This window comes from Typopeltis vanoorti, chromosome 1, assembly GCF_054136105.1.
Source record: "Typopeltis vanoorti isolate ZY-2024b chromosome 1, IOZ_Tvanoo_1.0, whole genome shotgun sequence".
Classification (NCBI taxonomy): Eukaryota; Metazoa; Arthropoda; class Arachnida; order Uropygi; family Thelyphonidae; genus Typopeltis; species Typopeltis vanoorti.
In genome coordinates, this window is record NC_143549.1 from 64,728,014 (window position 1) to 64,749,475 (window position 21,462).

The following is a 21,462-nucleotide window of genomic DNA, read 5'->3' on the forward strand; positions in this document are numbered from 1 at the left end:
AAAATAGGAAAGATTCACCCCTAGTCCTCGAATGTTCAAATAGCATATTCGAGGAAAGGAGCAAGAAGAAAAGAAAAAAAGGGAAGGGGACCAATCTACAAATAATATAACAGATGTATATTACATGAAGTAAGGTATGGTCCAGCATCAGGTACCTCAGGTTTGCCACACCCATACTCGCTAAAGTGAGCCCTTGAGGATTTCTGTAATATGTGTAAGCAAATATTTAGGAGATATTAAATGATGAAAATGGCTAGTGAGCATTTTGCCAGATTGTCGAAAAATAGTATTGGATATAGAACAGCCACTGGTTACTTTGCCCAAAAATCTGTCATTTAAAGCTTTTGCACCTGCTGTAATTCACTTAATTCAATCCTATTGATATTCCCATTTTCCCTCTGATATTCCAAATAATTTAAATTCTTGAAATTTTCTGGACATTGTCATGCTATCAAGAAATTATTTCCCTACCTCTCCATCATTTCCAGTTTTTCTGAAGAATGTACTGCACCTTCCACATGCAGTTACACATAGCTTAGTATAAAATTTTCAATAAATAAATCCAGTAAAAAATGTACATATAAATAAGAACCTGAAATTCAAACTGTGTTTCCTGATTGTATGATAGTTCATATGGACAGCATATGATATTCAATCAACAAGAACTGATTTGAGAGCTTCAGTTTTACTGACAGCCCATAAACTTGATTGATATGTTGGATTTTTAAAAATTATTCATGGACAAAGATTTAGAAAATTTTGAAGGTGCTGCTTTCTTTTTGGAGAATGTTCATAACATTTAAAAAAGATCGTAAGGATGTCTACTTCTAATTGTAAGCAGCATCTTTCACAGATTTCAGCACACAGTTGTTGCTACGCAGTGTACAGAAATCATGTTTCACTTAATTTTTGCTGCAAGCCCATGAATACTCCTAGCATTCTTTACAGCTCCATCTGTTCTTTCTACCAACTGCTCACTGTCTCTTCTTGAACGTCATCAGAATATCTTTGTCTGTCAGCATTATTATTTCATTTAGCTATGCTAACAAACAATTCCTTTATGTTGCTTATTATGAAATTTTACAATATTTCATATACATTATCAGTTGCTTGGTTGTTGATTTCTCAGCAGAACCATCAGTCAGTATACTGAAGAATTTTCTAATTTTTTTTGACATTGAACACTTTCATTTGAATGATAAAACGTAGAACAAACAAATATACATGATGCAACATCAAAATCACTGTCATATTTTAAATATATAAATTCTTTGAGCCATCTGGCTTTGAAATTTCTTCTTTTAAGAATTAAATTGACTTCTACATTCACTTCCATCTGACAAGAATTGTCAAGAGGATTATTTAAATTGTCTATATGGGTAACATTTTTTATGGTTTCCTTATTTTTTATTGCCACAGAACATGTGGAGTAATGCTTGTTTGACTTCTTTCTTGTTACTCATCTTTAACAGTTCAAAAAAAATAAAATATATATATATATATGGTGGGAAGGAGCGATGACATGGGGCCATCCCTGGACGTTACGAAAGGAGGCTGTGTGCAAGAGGGTGGGGAGTGGTTTCTTTGCATGGAGGGTGGTTGAACCTTGGAATGCATTGCCTCAGAGATTGGTTGGAGTGGGAACGGTCAATGGGTTCAAGAAGTGGTATGAAAAACTTTGTATTTCCTAAAAACAACCTCCCACGATGAGTCTTTTGACTCCATGGAGGCCTGGATAATAATAATAATAATATATTATTATTATTATTATTATTATTATTTAGGTCTCCAACGAGTCAAAAGACTCATCACGGGAGGTCCTTCCTAGGAAACACAAAGTCTATCATACCACTCCTTAAACTCATTGACCGTTCTCGCTCTCACCACTCTATCAGGCAATGCATTCCAAGGTTCAACCACCCTCCATGCAAAGAAACCACTTCTCACCCTCTTGCTCATAGTTTCCTTTAGTAACTTCCAGGGATGGCCCCTTGTCATCACTCCTTCCCACTGTTAAACCAAGCGAAAGAACTCCCCACTGTCAACCCTGGAACCAACCAACCACCTCTCAACAGTTTAAAAGTCTCAATCATCTCGCCTCTACTTCTTCTATCCACCAAACTCTGCAGGCCAGATTCCCTCATAGTCGATTCTCATAACTAACATTGTATAGTCCTGAAACCGCCTTTGTTATCTGCCTTTGTACCCTTTCCACAGTTAATTTATCCCCTTCAAATCCTGGGGACCAAATCTGAGAATAGTAGTCTAAGTATGGTCTTATACAATGGAACGATAACTCTTTTATCTCTGCAGGTCAGCTTCCTTCTCATTATTGCAGCAATCCTCTGTGTTGTTACCTTCACCAAAAATTGCAGTATATCTCTGGAATTTCAGGTTTCTGTCAATCATTAACCCCAGATCTCTTGTCTCCCCTACTTCCTTCAGTATAGCCCCTAAAATAGAGTATGCAGTGTCCCATCGATGTGTCCCCAACCTCAAGACCTTATATTTTGATGCAGTAAACTGACATCCCCATTCATTTGCCCATCTGTCTAGCTTAATCATGTAGGAAAGGGGCTTATGCATTCGTCACACATGTTGATTGGATTTTAACGGTATAGAGCGAACACAGATTGATAAGAATATAACTATTTATTAACTTCGTGGGTAGGCTTATGTGTTCGTCACACATGTTAAATTGAATTTAAACGTTACCGATGCGAACACAAATCGATAAGAAAATAACTGTTGGCTCTTTATATTTAAGTAACTTAATGGGTGCACTTTTTTGACAACTCGTATAGCAGAGTATATAAGTTCTTTTTGCTATACCCTTTGCTATTAATTTGGTCTAGCTACTCATTGATGAAGCCTCAATAAAGGCTGAAACCGGTCTAGGTAGTGACCTCCCACCATAATGTAATAACAGCATACATTTCCTAGGAAATGTGTTTTACATTATGGAAAATACCAAGAATAACGATCAGAACTTTACCACCTTTGCTACGAGTTGCCCAAGTTTGTACTACGCACTTGGACTACGTGCATTAGTTCACGCTAGTAGTCGCCGATACTTTTATAGTTTACTATGCTATATTCGCCATGAAACTCTCTGATTCCAATCTTTGAGTTTCTAATTCGGTTTTAAAACAATGTGGGATTTAATATCCCCTTAATTTAAATAATGTTTATATCGCCAAAATGAAGCCTATTGGCTCTTTATATTTAAGTAACTTAATGGGTGCACCTTTTTGACAACTCGTATAGCAGAGTATATAAGTTCTTTTCGCTATACCTTTTGCTATTAATTTGGTCTAGCTACTCACTGATGAAGCCTCAATAAAGGCTGAAACCGGTCTGGGTAGTGACCTCCCACCATAATGTAATAACAGCATACATTTCCTAGGAAATGTGTTTTACATTATGGAAAATACCAAGAATAGTGATCAGAACTTTACCACCTTTGCTACGAGTTGCCCAAGTTTGTACTACGTACTTGGACTACGTGCATTAGCTCACGCTAGTAGTCGCCGATACTTTTATAGTTTACTATACTATATTCGGCATAAAACTCTGATTCCAATCTTTGAGTTTCTTATTCAGTTTTAAAACAACGTGGTTTAATATCCCCCTTAATTTAAATACTATTTATTAACTTAAAAGTTAATATTTCGGTGGTATTATATCCAGCATCTTCAGTGCACACAAACAAAGTTTGTTATAAATGCGAGACAACCACAATCCAGTGTAACAGTGTGGGTAGTATAAGTAATTGCAATGTGCAACACAAGACTAAAGTCCTAATAAGGAGCCATCTAAATGAAAAAAAAAAAAAAAGTAGTCTTTGAAAGTTTTGAAAAACAGTAGTGGAGTTTTGAAAAAATAAAAATAAATAAATATTAATTTGGTCTTAGGACGATTGTCTCCCAAATCTTTGGTAGATTTCTACAGTCATACTTGTAAAGGTTTGGAGTATGTTTTAAGGCTTCTTTTGATTCCAGGAATAACCTCTCTGACTTGCAGGAGCTTCTGTTCAATACTTTTGTTTTTTTCCAATTGATCCTGTGTGCCAGGGTCCACAGGATCAATTTTTTTGTGTTCACTGAGGCAGATGTCCACAGTTCATCCTGTTTGTTCGTAGTAGGCTCGATGACATGAACACTTCATAGACTCCTGGATGTGATAAAGGAGAGAATCTGTCCTTAGGTGAATGGATGAGAGTTGCCAATTTCACTTAAGGTTTAAATATGGTGTGCAGTTGGTGTTTGTTAAGCATCCTAGATATCTTTTCAGATGTGACTTTAATGTATGGGATGGTGAGAGTTTTATTGTAGTCTTCTGTGGTATATAGTGGGGGGGGGGGGGATTTTTGTGGAGTATTTAGTATTTTACCTATTATGGAGATTATAGCCATTGGTCAGGAAGGTGTGATGCACGGGAGAAAGTTCAGCAGTGAGAGCAATGTCATTGAAACAAATTGCTCTAGCTTTATGGGTTAGAGTTTTTAAAATGATACCATATTGTTGAGAAGGGTGATGGTGTGATTGTTTGTGTAAAATCTCCCTGCATGTATGGGTTTTCTATAAACCGAGAATAATAAGGAACCTTCTAGAAGACGTGTGATAAGTGTGTTCAGGAAAGGTAGACAGTCATTGGCTTCTAGTTCATTGTAAAGTGGATTTTAGGGTGCTGGCTATTTAGATGCACTAAAAATGTATTCAATGTGTCTGGGCCATGTGGCCAAATAGCAAACACATCATCAACATAGCGTAGCCAGAGACTAGGTTTGAGAGTGGCTGTGTTGATAGCTAGGTTTTCCAGATGTTCTATGTAGAAGTTGTATTTACACAAACAATCACAGCATCACCCTTCTCAACAATATGGTATCTTAAAAACACTAACCCATAGAGCTAGAACAATTTGTTCCAACGACATACCTTCCTGACCAATAGCGATAATCCCCACAAGATAGATAATACTAAATGCTCCCCAAAAATCCCCCCACTATCTACCACAGAAGACTACAACAAAACTCTCACCATCCCATACATTAAAGGCACATCTGAAAAGATATCTAGGGTGCTTAACAAACACCATCTACACACTGTATTTAAACCTTATGTGAAATTGGCAACTCTTATCCGTTCACCTAAGGACAGATTCTCTCCTATATCACATCCAGGAGTTTATGAAGTGCCCTGTTCATGTCATTGAGCCTACTATGGAGAGACAAGAAGAACTGTGGAAATCTGCCTTGGTGAGCACAAAAAATATATCCAGCACTTTCGCTATTGCAAGTCAGGTCTGGCAGACCATGCTTTGGATACCCCTACACACAGAATCAATTTGAAATAAACAAAAGTACTGCAGAGAAGCTTTTACAAGTTAGAGAGGTTGTTCCTGGAATCAACAAAAGCCCTGAAACATATTCCAAACCTCAACAAGTATTGCTGTATAAATCTACCAAAGATTTGGGAGACAGTCATCCTAAGACAAATTAATCTCTGGTTGTTTTTTTTTTTTTTTTTAATAACTTAGATAGCTCCTAATTAGGACTTTAGTCTTTGTGTTGCATGCTACAATTACTCATACTAGTCCAACTGTTACACTGGATTGCGGTTGTCTCACTACTGTAAGAAACTGTGTTTATATGCTCTAAAGATGCTGGATATAATACCAGTGAAATATTAGCGTTTCAGTTAATAAATAGTTATTTTCTTATCAATCTGTGTTCGCATCTATACCATTAAAATCAAATCAACATCTGTCTAGCTTGTTCAAATCCTCTTGCAGGGCTACAGATCTGCACTATTACTAATAACCCTTCCCAGCTTCACATCATTGGCAAACAACTGAATATCCCCGTGCAATCCATTGACAATTCATTGATATAAAGGTTAAACAATATACGTCCCAGTACTGAACCCTGTGGGAATCCCACTTGTAACCTTCTGCCTCCTTGAAACTTCCCCACTATACACAACTCTCTGATAGCTATTGGACAGCCAATCCTGAATCCAGTTGACCAACCTGTCATCCAAACCTATGTGCTGCAACTTAAACAGCAGCTTATCATATGGCACCTTGTCAAATGCCTTCGCTAAATCAAAGAAAATGGCAGTATATGCATTTCCCTCATCTACTGCTCTTGTAACTTTATTATAAAAGGCTAGCATATTACTAAAACAAGAGTGCCCCTTCACAAATCCATGTTGACTCTCACAGATAACATTACCCTCATCTGCCCAATGCTGTATATGGTCCCTCACTACTTTCTCCAAGAACTTAACAACTACTGATGACACACAAACTGGCCTATAATTAGACACTCACAGTCTGTTACCACCCTTATGCAATGGCACTATGTTACCCTCCGTCCATTCCCTGGGCACTTCCCGTAGCCAGACTTTCACTGAAAAGCCAAGTCAAAGGAGCTGTCTGTTCTTTAGCACATTCTCTCAAAACTCACGGTGAAATACCATCCAGTCCCAAAGCTTTACTGACATTGAGAGTACTCAGTATTTGGGACATGCTCTCCTCCTGCTCCGCTAAACCTCGAACCTGCCTTATCCCTCTAGTATTAAAATTTACTCCTCCAGGATGAAATACACCAATAAAGTGTTCATTGAACAATTCCACTATGTTGTCTGCATTAGTCACTCCTCTATTCCCGTTTTTATCCCACAATGTCATTCTTCCACAATCATTTCTCCTCCTACTGGCTACATAGCTAAACAATTCCCTAGGATTTTCTTTGGATCTTAGGGCCAATCTCTTCTCATATTCCAGTTTCGCCTTCCTTACCATACTAGTGACTTTCCTGGCCTGTGTCTCATATATTCTTCATGCATCTGCTCTTCACCTGCCTCCTTATATCTCTTCCATAGCCTCTTTCTTTACATGCAGTTCCTGTTTAGTATTGTTTGTCATCCACTTTACACCAAATTGTGTCCTCTTCTTCACAGCTTACTATTGCTGCTAACAAATATTCCTTCACAATTTCCCAAGCACTAATGATATCCCGTCTTTCCAATTCCTTCCTCCCTGAAATTTCCCCAAGTTGACGTGTAAGACTATTATAATTACCTGCCTTATAATTCAAGATATGTTCCTGTCTCTTTGATACTCCTGCATGTCTATTCATCTTCCAAGTCTAAACCACATGGTCGCTCTCTCTCTCCAACTGGTGGGAGAGATGTCATCTCGGTTATTATTGACTCTTCTGATGCTATGACCAAATACAAAACTCATGAACCTCTTGTTCCCTCTATTATATGTTGCCTAAGACATTTGACCCTCAAGAATTCTAGAAATTCCATTCCCTTATTGCTACATCTTCCTCTACCTATTTTATACTGCTGTAGTTAAAATCTCCTATAACAATCATTCTTCTTGCACTTGCCGAGCTCAACTGTCTAAACATCTCCTGGTCCCCACCCTCTGTGCTCCTTGGTTTATAGCAACACCCCACTAAATATCCTGTCTTGCCCATCTCTACCTCACACCATATTCTTTCAAAATTATCAGTCAATGCCTTCCAAAGCCTCCACTCTTAGAGGACATAAGTCGTCACTTATCATAAGCAGTACTCCACCACCACCACACTTTCCCTTCCTATCCTGCCGAAAAATGCTGTACCCTGTTACTTCTATTCCTGTTATTATATCCTCTTCTGTCAACAACGTCTGAGTGATCCCAATAATCTGGCCAGGCTGATGCTATCAGCGCCACCAATTGCTCTCCTTTATTCTGGATACTCCTGGCATTAGTATAAAACATAAAAATGCCACTGCTTCTATACGCAGCATTATCCCCTTTAGACTCCACTGGGCTCAGTGTTACCTGATGTCGTTCCCCTTCTCCCAAGTACCCATTCCCACAAGAGGCCGCCCCTGTTACCATCCACTTTGGGCATTCTAATTTCCCTGCATTGACACACCGACTCGTTCAGAACAGCAATCTCTCCAGATGCCTATGTCCTTACTCATTCAAATGCAAGCGGTCTCTTGCGTACAACTCCTCTCTTTCCTCAAATGCCCTCCAAGCATCACATATTTATTCCAATCCTCTCTTCTGACACATTCTAACTATTATGTTATTCAATTATATATATATGTATAAAAATTTCTATTTAATCAATATGAACTTAAACATTTGTGGAAAAATTATCAGTCATCAATTGATAATTTTTTCCTTGAGTGCTTAAGTTCAAATGCAAAACACACACAAGTCAACAGTTACAGCAAAATACAGCACTTCAGACATTTCGTATTGTGCAGTTGTCTCTCAATATCTCACAAGTAATGATAACAAGTGATATATTTATGTTTTTTACACTTTATTTTATCGTTAAATACATATATATACAGAGGCACGTATCAGCAGGGCTCAACAAATATGCTCATTCACTTGAACATGGTGAATAGATTGTCACCTGGCAAGCTGCAGACTGGCCAAAATGGGATTTTTTTTTTAATTTAATAAAGAAATAACTTTCTATACAAAATTATATTTTAAATTTTGAACAGAACATAAAAGTTTTTTTTCCAGAAAGGATGACAAATAATGCAGTAATGATAACTTATTTGATGGATGTGATAGGTGTGCAGCTTTCTTGCCTGTCATTATTAAAAATAATCATGCTGTCCCTCTCTTCAGTGGTAGGTATCAGGCACCAAATCGTCTGCAGACGACCTAGGTACTGGTCTGGGTGTCGTGCTTAGAAGAGCAGCCACCATACTGCGATCTATTGAGACTCATCCTCAGTTATTCTTACCCAGCAGAAGGTCATATGATCTTCTGCTGTGTAAGAATAACTGATACCTACCACTGAAGAGAGGGAAAGCATGATTATTTTTAATCATGACAGACAAGAAAGCTGTACACCTATCACATCCATCAAATAAGTTATCATTACTGCATTATTTGTCATCCTTTCTGGAAAAAAAACTTCTATGTTCTTTTCAAAATTTAAAATATAATTTTGTATAGAAAGTTATTTCTTTATTAAATAATAAAAAAAATCCCATTTTGTACAGTCTGCAGCTTGCCAGGTGACAATCCATTCACCATGTTCAAGTGAATGAGCATATTTGTTGAACCCTCCTGATACGTGCCTCTGTCATCATCATCAAATTCCTGCCATGTACCCTCAATGGGTGTACAGGATATGATAGTACTACATGAAGAAATTACATCATTACTAACTTCCTATCTAACATTTTCCTCCAAATCAGTCTGTTACTTGTCAAGACTCCAACATTATCTGATCTTATATTTCTATTGCCTAAGGCACTTTGTACCGTATCAATCCACCTATATTTTGGTCTTCCTCTGGTTCGTTTTCCTGCCAACCTGGCAGAGAACACTTGTTTTGCTAATCTTTCCTCTCCCATTCTATTTAAGTGACCATACCACCTGAGATTAGCTCTGCTAACGCATTCCTGGATGCTGACAATGTCAAGTTCTTTCCTAATATCCTCGTTTTTAATATGATATTGCCATTGATGCTATCTGTTCACGCCTCTAATCTTTCTCAGGACTCTCATACCTGTGGTCTTTAGCCTTTGGTAAAATGTTTTACTTCTGACCCAGCTCTCAGATCCATAATTTAAAACTGGTTTGAACACTTTCTTGTATACAGCTAATTTAGTGTTCCGGCTAATTTCTCTCTTATTCCATATGAATTTATTCCATTGACTTCCCACCATACCAGCTTTGCTGATTCTGTTGTCTATTTCTATATTGAATTAACCATCTTCACTAAAAATTGTGCCTAAGTAGCTTAAGCGACCATAAAGGACGTAACTGAGTCTATTAGAGAGCAAAAGGAAAGGGTGAAAGAAATGATTGTTGTGGCAGGTATGAATGATTTGAAAGGAGATAAAATGGAAATGATAGAAGACCTGAATGAATTGTTTGAGGTAGCAAAAGAAAAGAGTGAGAGAGTTAGAATGATTAGTCTTTTGCCACGGTATGACAGTGAAATGTTTAAAAGGAGGGCCATAATTGCAAATGACTTTATGCGTGGGTTATGTATGACGAGTGGTGTGGAATTTGTGGATGTGTGGAGTGAGTTTGATGGGCGAAAGGATCTATATAAGATGGATGGCTTGCATTTGAATGGTTACGGTGTAAGAAGACTTGAGAAAGTGTTGCTGAATGTAGTGGATGTGCAAATTCAGGGAAACTAGATTTGTTAAGGGGGGGGGGGGGAGTAGAGATACAGTCCTTATGGAGGCAGTTGAATGTAAGAATGAATATAATATGCCAGAGCAAATAAGGACAACAAATCTGAGTGGGATAGTTAATATAAGGCATCAAGGTAGGGTTGGGGCTAATGGGGGTCATAAATTCATGTACACTAATACTAGGAGTATTAGGAACAAGAAGGAAGAGTTTTTGGCCATGGTTGGCACTTCCAGACCACAGGTTATAGGTATTAGTGAAACATGGCTGACTGTAGATGATATAACTAGTGGGATTGAATGTGATGGGTATAGTATGTTCAGGAATGACAGAGAGAATAAAATGGGGGGAGGAGTATTGTTGATGATAGCTGATGAGCTCCAGCCAAGGAGAATAGAAGTTGAATTGCAGGATAGAGAAAAGAGCACATTTGAGGCCATTTGGTGTGAGATTGTGGCTAGCAGAACTAAATATACAAATGGGTGCTGCTATAGACCAGGTGATGGAAAAGATGGTGGTGACAGTATGCACAAGCAAATAGAAGAAATGGGTGGAAGGAAGGTGATTATTATGGGAGATTTCAACTATGGTCGCATTGATTGGAGTGAGGAGAGGACACACGGAAGGAAGGAACTGGATTTTATGCGGTTATTAAGGGATAACTATCTGCGACAGCATGTAATGGAAAATACTAGGGGTCAGAGAGTGCTTGACCTAGTAATTATATCTGAGGATTTGGCTGTAACAAATATGACCACATTGCCACCAATCGGTGAGAGTGATCATAGGTTCTTAACTTGGAAGGTGGCTAAAGGTGTAGAATTTTCAATTAAGACAGGGTACATGTGGAATTATCGGGCTGGAAAGTATGACAAGCTTAGAAGTTTGATTGGTTCAGTGCCATGGCATGTACAACTGCAAGGACTAGAAGTTGATAGTGCATGGGAGGCAGTTAAGAAGTGCTTGCATGAAGCAATGGCTGACTGTATACCTAGAGTCCGAATAATAAATCAAGTAGGGGTTAAATGGATGAATAACACCATTAAGCTTGAGCTGCAAAAAAAGAAACAACTATGGAGGGAATTTAAGGAGAAGGGTGACCGGCAGGCACATGAACGGTATAAAGCGCAGGCCAGAAGGGTGACGAGTGTGGTAAGAATAGCAAAAAAGGATTACGAAAGAACATTGGCCATGCAGGCTAAAGAAAATCCTAAACAGTTTTTTAGATATGTAGCAAGTAAAAGGAAAAATGTCGATGGTAGGGGTAACTGAATTAGTTGAGTTACTGAGTGAGCACTTTGCAAGAGTATATCATCCAGGTTGTGACATTGCAGAAACGAATAAACCAGTAGATTATACGGGAATTGTGGTTAATGAAGTGGAGGTGAGTAGTCTATTGCATAACCTCAATGTCAATACATCTGTGGGATTGGATGGTATACCAGCTCGTATTGTACGAGAAGCAGCTAAAGAATTGTCAGTACCCTTGACCATTTTGTTTAATTTGAGTCTCGGGTCTGGGTTAGTCCCGAGCGGGTGGCAAAGAGGGGAAAATAGTTCCACTGCATAAAGGTGGTTCCAAGACTGCTATTGTAAATTACCGACCGAGTAGCATATCAGGAATCATTGTCAAGGTCTTAGAGAAATTAGTCAAGAAAAGAATACAGGATTGGATAGATGAAAATGGGATACTGTATGGAGGACAACATGGTTTTGTGAAGGGTAGATCATGCCTCAGTAACTTGCTCACGTTTTATAACACAGTGACGGCTGAACTGGATAGGAGTAATGGGTTTACGGTGATACTACTGGACCTTGCCAAGGCCTTTGATAGGATACCACATGGAACCCTAATCAGTAAACTGGTGCAGATTGGTATAAATATAGGGTTGGTGAGATGGATAGGAGGGTGGTTGAAGGAGAGATATCAAAGAGTGGTTTATTCAGGAGTGGAGTCTAAAAGACGTCTTGTGACTAGTGGAGTGCCACAGGGCTCTGTTCTTGGACCACTGTTTTCAATTTGTTCATCAATGATATTGGAAAGGATCTGAGAGGAAGTGTTCACTTGTTTGCTGATGATGCAAAGTTGGGTAGAGCAATTGTGAGTGCACAGGATGTCAAAATTTTACAGGATGATTTGGATAGTTTGGAGGACTGGGCTAGGAAAAATGGATGTCAATTTAATGTGGCAAAGTGTAAGGTTATGCACTTTGGGGTGAAAAGAATAGCAGCAGTATATCGCATTGGTGGAACCATACTCCAGGAGATTGATGAGGCCAGGGATTTGGGAGTGTTGGTGGATAGGGAGTTGAAGTTTAGGGGGCACATTGCAAAAGTAACTAAAACAGCTCACCAAATCACTTGGCTTCTGAAAAATACTTTAACATGCAGAGACGAACAAGTAGTTGTTCCTCTGTATCGAGCCTATGATAAGACCCCATCTGGAATTCTGTGCCCAGTTATGGGCACCAGGGTTTCTTTGTGATGGGGAGGAAGTGGAGAGGGTCCAGAGACGAGTGACCAAGATGATAGCAGGTCTGTGGAATGAACCTTATGAGAATAGGTTGAAGATTTGTGGGTTGCAGAAATTGGACGATAGGCGAAGGAGGGGTGATAAGATTGAGACATTCAAATTACTGAAGGGTTTTTATAAGATTGATCCAGAAGATATTTTTGAAAATATGACTGGTGGTGGGAGGACTAGGGGCCATGCATGGAAGCTGGGCAAGAGCATGGTTGACAAGGGTGTTAGAGCTCGGTTCTTTACTTGGAGAGTGGTAAATGAGTGGAATAAGCTTCTAGAGTCTGTTGTGGGTGCTACGACCGTGAATGAGTTCAAGGCAAGGTATGATAGATACTGTGTGAATGTTGAATAGTTGTTCTTGACATGATGTTAGGGCCTCCCTCAATGAGTCTGTCGACTCCTTGGAGTTTCCCGGAACAATAATAATAATAATAATAATGTTTTACAGTTGACATTTTCAATGATTCTGCCTATTTTCATTATCTTTGTCTTTTTATTGCTGACCTTCATACCATATCTATTACAACAGTTATTCAATTTAGTCAGAGAATCTTGCAGAATTGTAGCAGATTTATTTAGCAGTATAACATCATCCGCATAAAGCAAAGAGCTAACATTAACATCTCCAATTTTGATATCATGTTTAATACCACTTTCCTTCATAATGTGATTCATATAGATAATGAATAACAGAGGAGATAATGTACATCCTTGTCTCACACTAGATTTAACATTAAACCATCCTCCTGTACTTCCTTCATTTCTAACTGCTGACTTACAACTCAAATAAAGACTAAGTATTGCTTGATATAATTAACCATTGACACCATATAACTGTAGCATATTGAATAGCTTCTCTCTTGGCACCTTGTCATATGACTTTTCCAAATCGACAAAACTTAAATACAGATCTTTGTTATATTCCCATGCTTTCTTGACTATTTGTCATAAAGTGGAGATCTGATCCTGACAGTCTCTATTTGGCCTGAATCCGGCTTGTTCTTCACCCACCTTTTCTTCCACAATTCTCAATTGTTTCTGAAGTGTACTTGCATAGATCTTGCCAGGAACACTTAGTAGGGAAATACCTCTGTAATTTTCACATTCAGTTTTATTTCCCTTTTTATATATGGGTACTATGAGAGCTCTACTCCAATCATCTGGAATTCGTCCCTCTGTCCAGGCTTTCTGAACTATGCAGTGCAGTCAGTGTAAGACTTTTATACCACCATACTTCAGCATTTCTGGTCGAATATCATCTACTCCTGCTGCCTTTCCACATTTTAAGCCTTTGATGGCTTTTTCTACTTCAAGTATGGATATGTATTCCTGACTGCATGCCTGGTCACTGTTTTTTTATCACAGTGCTGTCATCACTGTTGGTTTCATTTAGTAGTTTTTCAAAGTAATTACTCCATACTTCAAGGATATCTTTTTCTTCCGTTTTCATGTCACCTTTATCATCTCTAACTCCTTTTACAGCACTCTTTCCTCCATTCCTAAGCTTCTTCAACAACCTCCAGAATATTTTGCTACCTTCTTGATATTTATTTTCTATATTCTTGTCAAAGTCCTCCCATGACTTTTGTTTAGCTAGTTTTACACAGTGTTTAGCATTCTTGCATTTGTCTCTGTATTCTCTAAGAGCACAAGCTGACTTATTTGCCAGGAACTTTTGATATGCTTTCTTCTTTTCCTTCACTGCCTCTTTAACTTCCTGTTTCCACCATGGAGTTCTAATTTTTTAGACAACTTCACCACATGCCTCTCTGGCAGAATCAATCAGGGCTTTCTTCAAGGCTTGCCACTGAATCTCCAAGGTTTGATTCCTGTTCTCAAACTCTTTCATTTTTTCTTCAATAATCTTTGTGTATTTTAGTCTACAGTTCACATCTGAGAGCTGCTCAACTTTTATTCGCTTTAAAACTTTCTTACATGTTATAATTTTTCAGTATGAAATTCAATTTTATCCTACTCAAAACTAAATAGTGATCACTTCCAATTTCAAATCCTCTGTACACGCTAGTGTCCTGCACCAGGGAGAAAATATCACTATCAACAATAACATAGTCAATAAGACTTTTCTTATTCCTTGCCTCTTCTCTCCATGTGAATTTGTGCACATTTTTATGTTGGAACATGGTGCTAGTAATAACCAGTCCATGTCCTGAGCAGAAATCCAACAGGTATTTGCCATTATTATTAGCTTTGCTCTTTTCTCCAAATTTTCCCAAAATATTTTTGTATGTCTGACAATCATTTCCTACTCTGCTATTTAGATCCCCAATAAGGACCAACTTTTCCGTTTTCATTGTATCAGTTGCTTTTTCTAAAGCATCAAAAAATTCCTCCACTTCTACCTTAGTCGAATCAAACCTTCTGTGGGACCATAGGCACAAATAAGTTTCATTGTCCAGTTTCCCATTCTCATATTTGCCCACATCACTACTTGAGACTGCCTGCCATTCAAGAAGATTAGCCTCGTATTTTGTGTTGAATACTATGGCTACTCCTTCTTTTCCTTGATTTGCATTTCCTGAATATATCATTTTGTATTTATTGTTCAGAAAGATCTCACCAGTTTTTGTCTTTTTTGTTTCAGTTACCCCTATTATGTCGATCTGGTACTTATCTAATTCCTCAGCTAGCTCCATTTCTTTGCCATTCAGGCTTCTTATGTTGATAGTACCGATATTTAACTCTGGTCATGTTGAGTTGGGGTGTGTTTTCAGATTTATTCCAGTAGCTGACTTTTCGCTGTTCGCCCTGGCGAAAACAACGGAGGCCTTGTTTAACAGGGCGACGCCCCAGCCGGCTTGGAATTTTGCCATGTTGTACCATCATTTTTTATTTTGGTTTAAGCAATATGAATACAATTTGGTCAGCTAAATCCCAAATTGCCAGCCCATCCTCGTTCGTTCAGTATCCAAGTAGATACCCAACAGGGTGCACTACGAGAAGGTGAGGATTGGACATTAGGTCAGAAGCCCTGGTTGTTTCTCTGTATTCCTTTAAAGGCTATGTGGAGGTCTCCTCTCAGTTATACAGCTTTGAACCTTAAGCACCCCTACGTGCCTCTGTATATATATATATATATATGTATTTAACGATAAAATAAAGTGTAAAAAACATAAATATATCACTTTAGTTACACCTTTACATCAATTCTATTTACAATACCTTTAATTTATGCTTTGGCAATAAAATATGCCTTAGCTTTATCACTGACACAAGAAATAATATCTGTATATGGTATGTAATATCACTGGTAATAAACTGTTCTAGACACTATCTAGCAGTTGTGTTTTTCTGAAAAACTGACTGTTGGATTGGTAACATGAAAATTATGCACTAATGCTGACTAATGGCTGCTCTGGTTGAGGTCTGGTATCATCAAACATATGAGGTACATGTTTCAACTCCTCACCCATTTCATTTAATTCAAATTCAAAATTTTCACTGCTCTCAAACTCCATATCATTTTCATCTGGTACATGCTCACTATCATGTTATCACTTAATTTCTCATTACCTATTTTTTTATAATATTTTACTCAGATAAAACATAAAAGTATGCAAAATAAAACTTAGCTAATTATTGTTAATCATGTTTTGGTTAACGTAGTGGTTAGCGTATCTGCTCATGGTGTAGATGATGAAGGTAGTTGTGATTGGTGGAGTGGTGGAGATGAAAAGTTGTAGAGTAGGTGCCCTCCATCACTGAGTCTTTGGACTCCCTGGAGGTGTTATGTAATAATAATAATAAATAAACATGCATTTTAAAGGATTAATTAAAGCTTACTTATTCTCTGACTACTAATATATAATATGTGAATTAATAAGAAATATATATATTCTTTTACAATAAATTGTTTATATATCTCTTAGTGATAATGTTTTAAATCCAGGAGGGAGAAGGTTTGGCTCATCTGAAATTTATAATGTAGGTATGTAAAAAATACTACATATATATACATATATATATATATATATTATGAGAATTCATTTTTACTCGGTTGGAATATTATGGAAAAGCTTTAATGACTGTTACCGAAAGATAAAAAGATGACAAGATATATTTAAAAAGATACTACTAGTTTACTAGTTTCGTTGAAAAGATCAACATCCTCAGGTATCACAATCAAAGAAGTATATAAAAAATTACAGAGACTTAAAATTGTAATAACAGAACAAGTATAAAAAGACAGTAGCGTGTTTGAAAAACAAATGCGAGTATGAGTTCCAAACAAACGTATACTACGTGCTGGCGCACTCGCAACAGCACGTAGTATACATCAGCTCTCTTTCACCAAAACTGGCCAAGATTCTCAAGAAATTTAACTTCAAAACTTGCTTCACTACACTTCCAAAATTTCGTTCATTACTTTGCAAACTTAAACAGAAACATCTTCCTACTCAGTTTCCAGGAATGTACAAGATTTTGTGTGATTGTAGAAAGCCATACTATGGACAGACTGCTAAATCCATCCTTCTATGTTTGGATGAACACCATAGAGATATCTCCTATAACAGGACTAGAGCTAGCGCTCTCTCTAGCCACGTTCTCTTTTCAGCTAACTCAGATGAAGGCCACCAACACATTGTAAACTGGACTCAAATTTCTAACATCCATGTGTGTACGATGAACTCAAAAGAAAGATTGTCGAATCCAGGGAAATTTCTCTAGATTCCTCTCATATCAACAGCAGCCTGAGTTACAATCTCTCTGACGCACACATTGCTTCTGTTCAGTACTGGCACGCTCGCGACAGCCCGTAGTATACATTTGTTTGGAACTCAAACTCGCATTTGTTTTTCAAACACGCTACTGTCGTTTTATACTTGTTCTGTTATTACAATTTTAAGTCTCTGTAATTTTTTATATACTTCTTTGATTGTGATACCTGAGGATGTTGATCTTTTCAACGAAACTAGTAAACTAGTAGTATCTTTTTAAATATATCTTGTCATCTTTTTATCTCTCAGTAACAGTCATTAAAGCTTTTCCATATATATATATATTAACAGTCATTTTTTGGTTTGTATACTCATAAAGTATAGTAGATATTTTGTCTAGTTTCAATTAAGAACTCCTTTTTTTCTTTTCGTTTTTTTTTTCAAAAATTCTATTTTATATATATATATATCTTTCTACAGCCAAAATGCTTTGTTTCCTTATTTATCTTGTTTTTTCTTAAACTTAACTAATTGACCAAGATAAATATAGTCCTCACAGTTTCAATACAATTATCTGTTATCTGTAGGTACATTACTTATGTACATATGTATGTATATAATATATATATTATATATTTTCTGAACTTCTTATTTATTAATTGCTAAAAGAACAATGTCATCTGCATAACATAAGTGACTGAAATTTTTTCTATTGATGCTAATTCCATAGTTTCCCCAGGAGAGATGTTCTTAAAGGAACATCTCTGCACAACTCTGCTGGCCTGGTTGGCCGAGTGGTTAGTGTATCTGCTCTCTAGGCTGTGGCTTCGAATCCTACCATGGGCATGGATGTTTGTGATTGTCGGTGAAAATACTAATGGTAGTGAGCAGTAGATGGTATTGGTGTAGATGATGATGATGGTAGTAGTGGTTCGTTGTAGTGGATGGAATGGTGGAGACAGAGAGCTGTAGAGGAGGTGTCATGTAATAATAATAATAATTTTACCGGCCTAGTTAGCCAAGTGGTTAGCATATCCACTCCACAGCCAAAAGGCTGCAGTTTTCGAATCCTGCAGTGGTCATGAATGTTTGTGATTGTCTGTGAAAATACTAGTGGTAGACAGCAAATAGCATTGGTAGATGATAATGGTAGTTGTAGTTGGTGGATTGAGTGGTGGAGATAGAGAGCTGTAGAGTAGATGCCCTCCCTTGATGAGTCTTTGGACTCCCTGGAGGTGACAAATAATAATAATATAATAATAATGGCATTAAACTGATATCCTGTTCATTTGCGTATTTTTCCTGCTTATTCAAATCTTCCTGAATGCCACATTGGCACTCTAACTAGGCTCTTTAATTTAAATTTCATATCTGGTAGAGTTTAAGGGCTTTGGAAAGGAGGGGAAAATAATTCCTTTGCATAAGGGAGATTCTAAGACTGCAGTAGTAAATTATAGACCAATCAGTATCTCAGGAGTGGTGGCAAAAGTGCTGGAAAAATTAGTCAAAAAGAGAATTCAAGAATGAATGAGTGGATAAGAATATGTTACTCTATGAGGAGCAACATGGTTTTGTGAAAGGTTGGTCATGAGTTAATAATTTATTCACTTTTTATAATAGAGTGACAGCTCAGTCGGATAAAGGAAATAGCTGCACAATGATTTTGCTGGATTTTGTAAAAGCATTTAACAGAATACCACATGTAACTCTCTTACACAAATTAGAACAAATGGGGGATGGATATGACACTGGTTAAGTGGATAAGAGGGTGTGCCAGAAGGTTCATTGCTAGGACCACTACTGTTTAATTTGTACACAGATGATATAGGAAATGACATGAAAGGATTCAGTTGTTTGCTGATCAAGCAAAATTACGTAGAATAATAGTTAGTCAAGGCAATGTAGAGAGTTTGCAGGATGATTTAAATAGGCTGTTAGTATGGGCAAAACATAATGGGTATGAGTTTAATGTGGAGAAATGTAAAGTCGTGCATTTTGGAATAAATCGATTGAAAGCGGTGGTAATCAATTATTATTATTATTAAGAGAGACCTCCAGGTAGTCAGGGACTCATTGAGGGAGGCCACATACTACCTGCATCAGTTGTCGTTCTTGAATTCATTTGCAATACTTGCACACACAACATCCAATGGCAGTCCATTTCAATCACACACTACTCTATGAGAGGAAAATCTAGCTCCCCCCCCCCCCTTCTTAGCAGCATTCATTCTCAGCTGTCAAGAATGCCATCTTATCCTTTCCCCACCCTCCATAAACTGAAAAATTCCATCAACTGAATTTCTGTATGACTTGTTCAATAGTTTGTAAGTCTCAATCGTTATCACCCCTTTTTCTCCTGTTTGGTAGTGTCTGCAGTCTACAAATTATCAATCTGTCTTCATAATCAGTATTCCACAATCCTGCTATAATTTTCAACACTCTCCTTTGCACTCTCTCTAGTATATCAGAATCACAACAGAAGCCAGGAGACCAGATCTGTGTGCACAATAGTCCAATAATCCATTGGAAGTCTTATCAAGGCCTTGTAAAGAATTTCTTCTAGCATAATCCCACCAACACTGACATTGAATTGACATCTATTTTCCCATGCTCACAATATCAAGGTCTTATCATTACCACATTAATGAAACTGTACTCCATGAAATACATGAAGCTATGGATTTAAGGGTGGTGGTAGACAGAGTGTTAAAGTTTAGAGGGCATATTCATATTGCTAAGGTAACTCATAAGATAACTTGACTATTGAAGAACAATAGTCAAGTTATCTTATAAAGTTATCTTATAAAAAGTTGAGCAGCTCTCAGATGTGAACTGTAGACTAAAATAAAGCCTATCAAAAGAAAAGTCTCATTGACTATGTTATTGTATAGTGATGTTTTCTCCCTGGTGCAGGACACCAGAGTGTACAGAGGATTTGAAATTGGAAGTGATCACTATTTAGTCTTGAGCAGGATAAAATTGAATTTCATATTGAAAAGAATAACATGTAAGAAAGTTTTAAAGTGAATAAAAGTTGAGCAGCTCTCAGATGTGAACTGTAGACTTAAATACACAAAGATTATTGAAGAAAAAATGAAAGAGTTTGAGAACAGGAATCAAACCTTGGAGATTCAGTAGCAAGCCATGAAGAAAGCCCTGATTGATTCAGCTAGAAGGGAATGTGGTGAAGTTGCCTGTAAGGATAGAAAAATTAGAACTCCATGGTGGACACACGAAGTTAAAGAGGCAGTGAAGGAAAAGAAAAAAGTCTATCAAAAGTTCCTGGCAAATAAGTCAGCTTGTGATCTTAGAGAATACAGAGAGACAAATGCAAGAATGCTAAACACTGTGTAAAACTAGCTAAACAAAAGCTATGGGAGGACTTTGGCAAGAATCTAGAAAATAAATATGAAGAAGGTGGCAAAATATCCTGGCGGTTGTTGAAGAAGCTTAGGAATGGAGGAAAGAATGCTGTAAAAGGAGTTAGAGATGATAAAGGTGACATGAAAATGGGAGAAAAAGATATCCTTGAAGTATGGAGTAAGTACTTTGAAAAACTGCTAAATGAAACAAGCAGTGATGACCGCACAGTGGTAAAAAACACTGACAAGGCATTCAGTCAGGAATACATATGATGGCTTTTTCTACTTGAAGTAGAAAAAGCCATCAAAGGCTTGAAATGAAAGGCAGCAGTAGTAGATGATATTCGACCAGAAATGCTGAAGTATTGTGGTATAAAAGTCTTACAGTGGCTGCACTGCATAGTTCAGAAAGCCTTGAGAGAGGGACGAATTCCCAATGATTGGAGTAGAGCTCTCATAGTACCCATATATAAAAAGGGAAATAAAATTGAATGTGAGAATTAGAGGTATCTCCCTACTGAGTGTTCCTGACAAGATCTATGCAAGTATACTTGAGAAACGGTTGAGAAGAATTGTGGAAGAAAAGCTGGGTGAAGAACAAGCTGGATTCAGGCCAATAGATGCTGTCAGGATCAGATTTTTACTTTACGACAATAGTTGAAAAATCATGGGAATATAACAAAGATCTGTATTTAAGTTTTGTCGATTTGTG

The 21,462-nt window shown here is 37.5% G+C and overlaps 1 protein-coding gene across 2 annotated transcripts in view; it reads left to right on the forward strand.

The window, feature by feature from the left end:
• The window catches only part of LOC150110047 (acetoacetyl-CoA synthetase-like), a 515,069-nt gene that overhangs the window by 419,606 nt on the left and 74,001 nt on the right, over nucleotides 1-21,462 (forward strand). The window contains exon 16 of one of the 2 annotated variants that reach the window (XR_016548138.1): nucleotides 16,600-16,654. Coding sequence is in view for 1 of the 2 variants with exons in the window: in XM_090390896.1 (XP_090247022.1) it covers nucleotides 16,600-16,658 (59 nt within the window). In the remaining variant the exon portion in view is untranslated. Of the gene's footprint in view, nucleotides 1-16,599; nucleotides 16,659-21,462 lie in introns of both variants that reach the window. The other variant, XM_090390896.1, reaches the window with a different exon arrangement.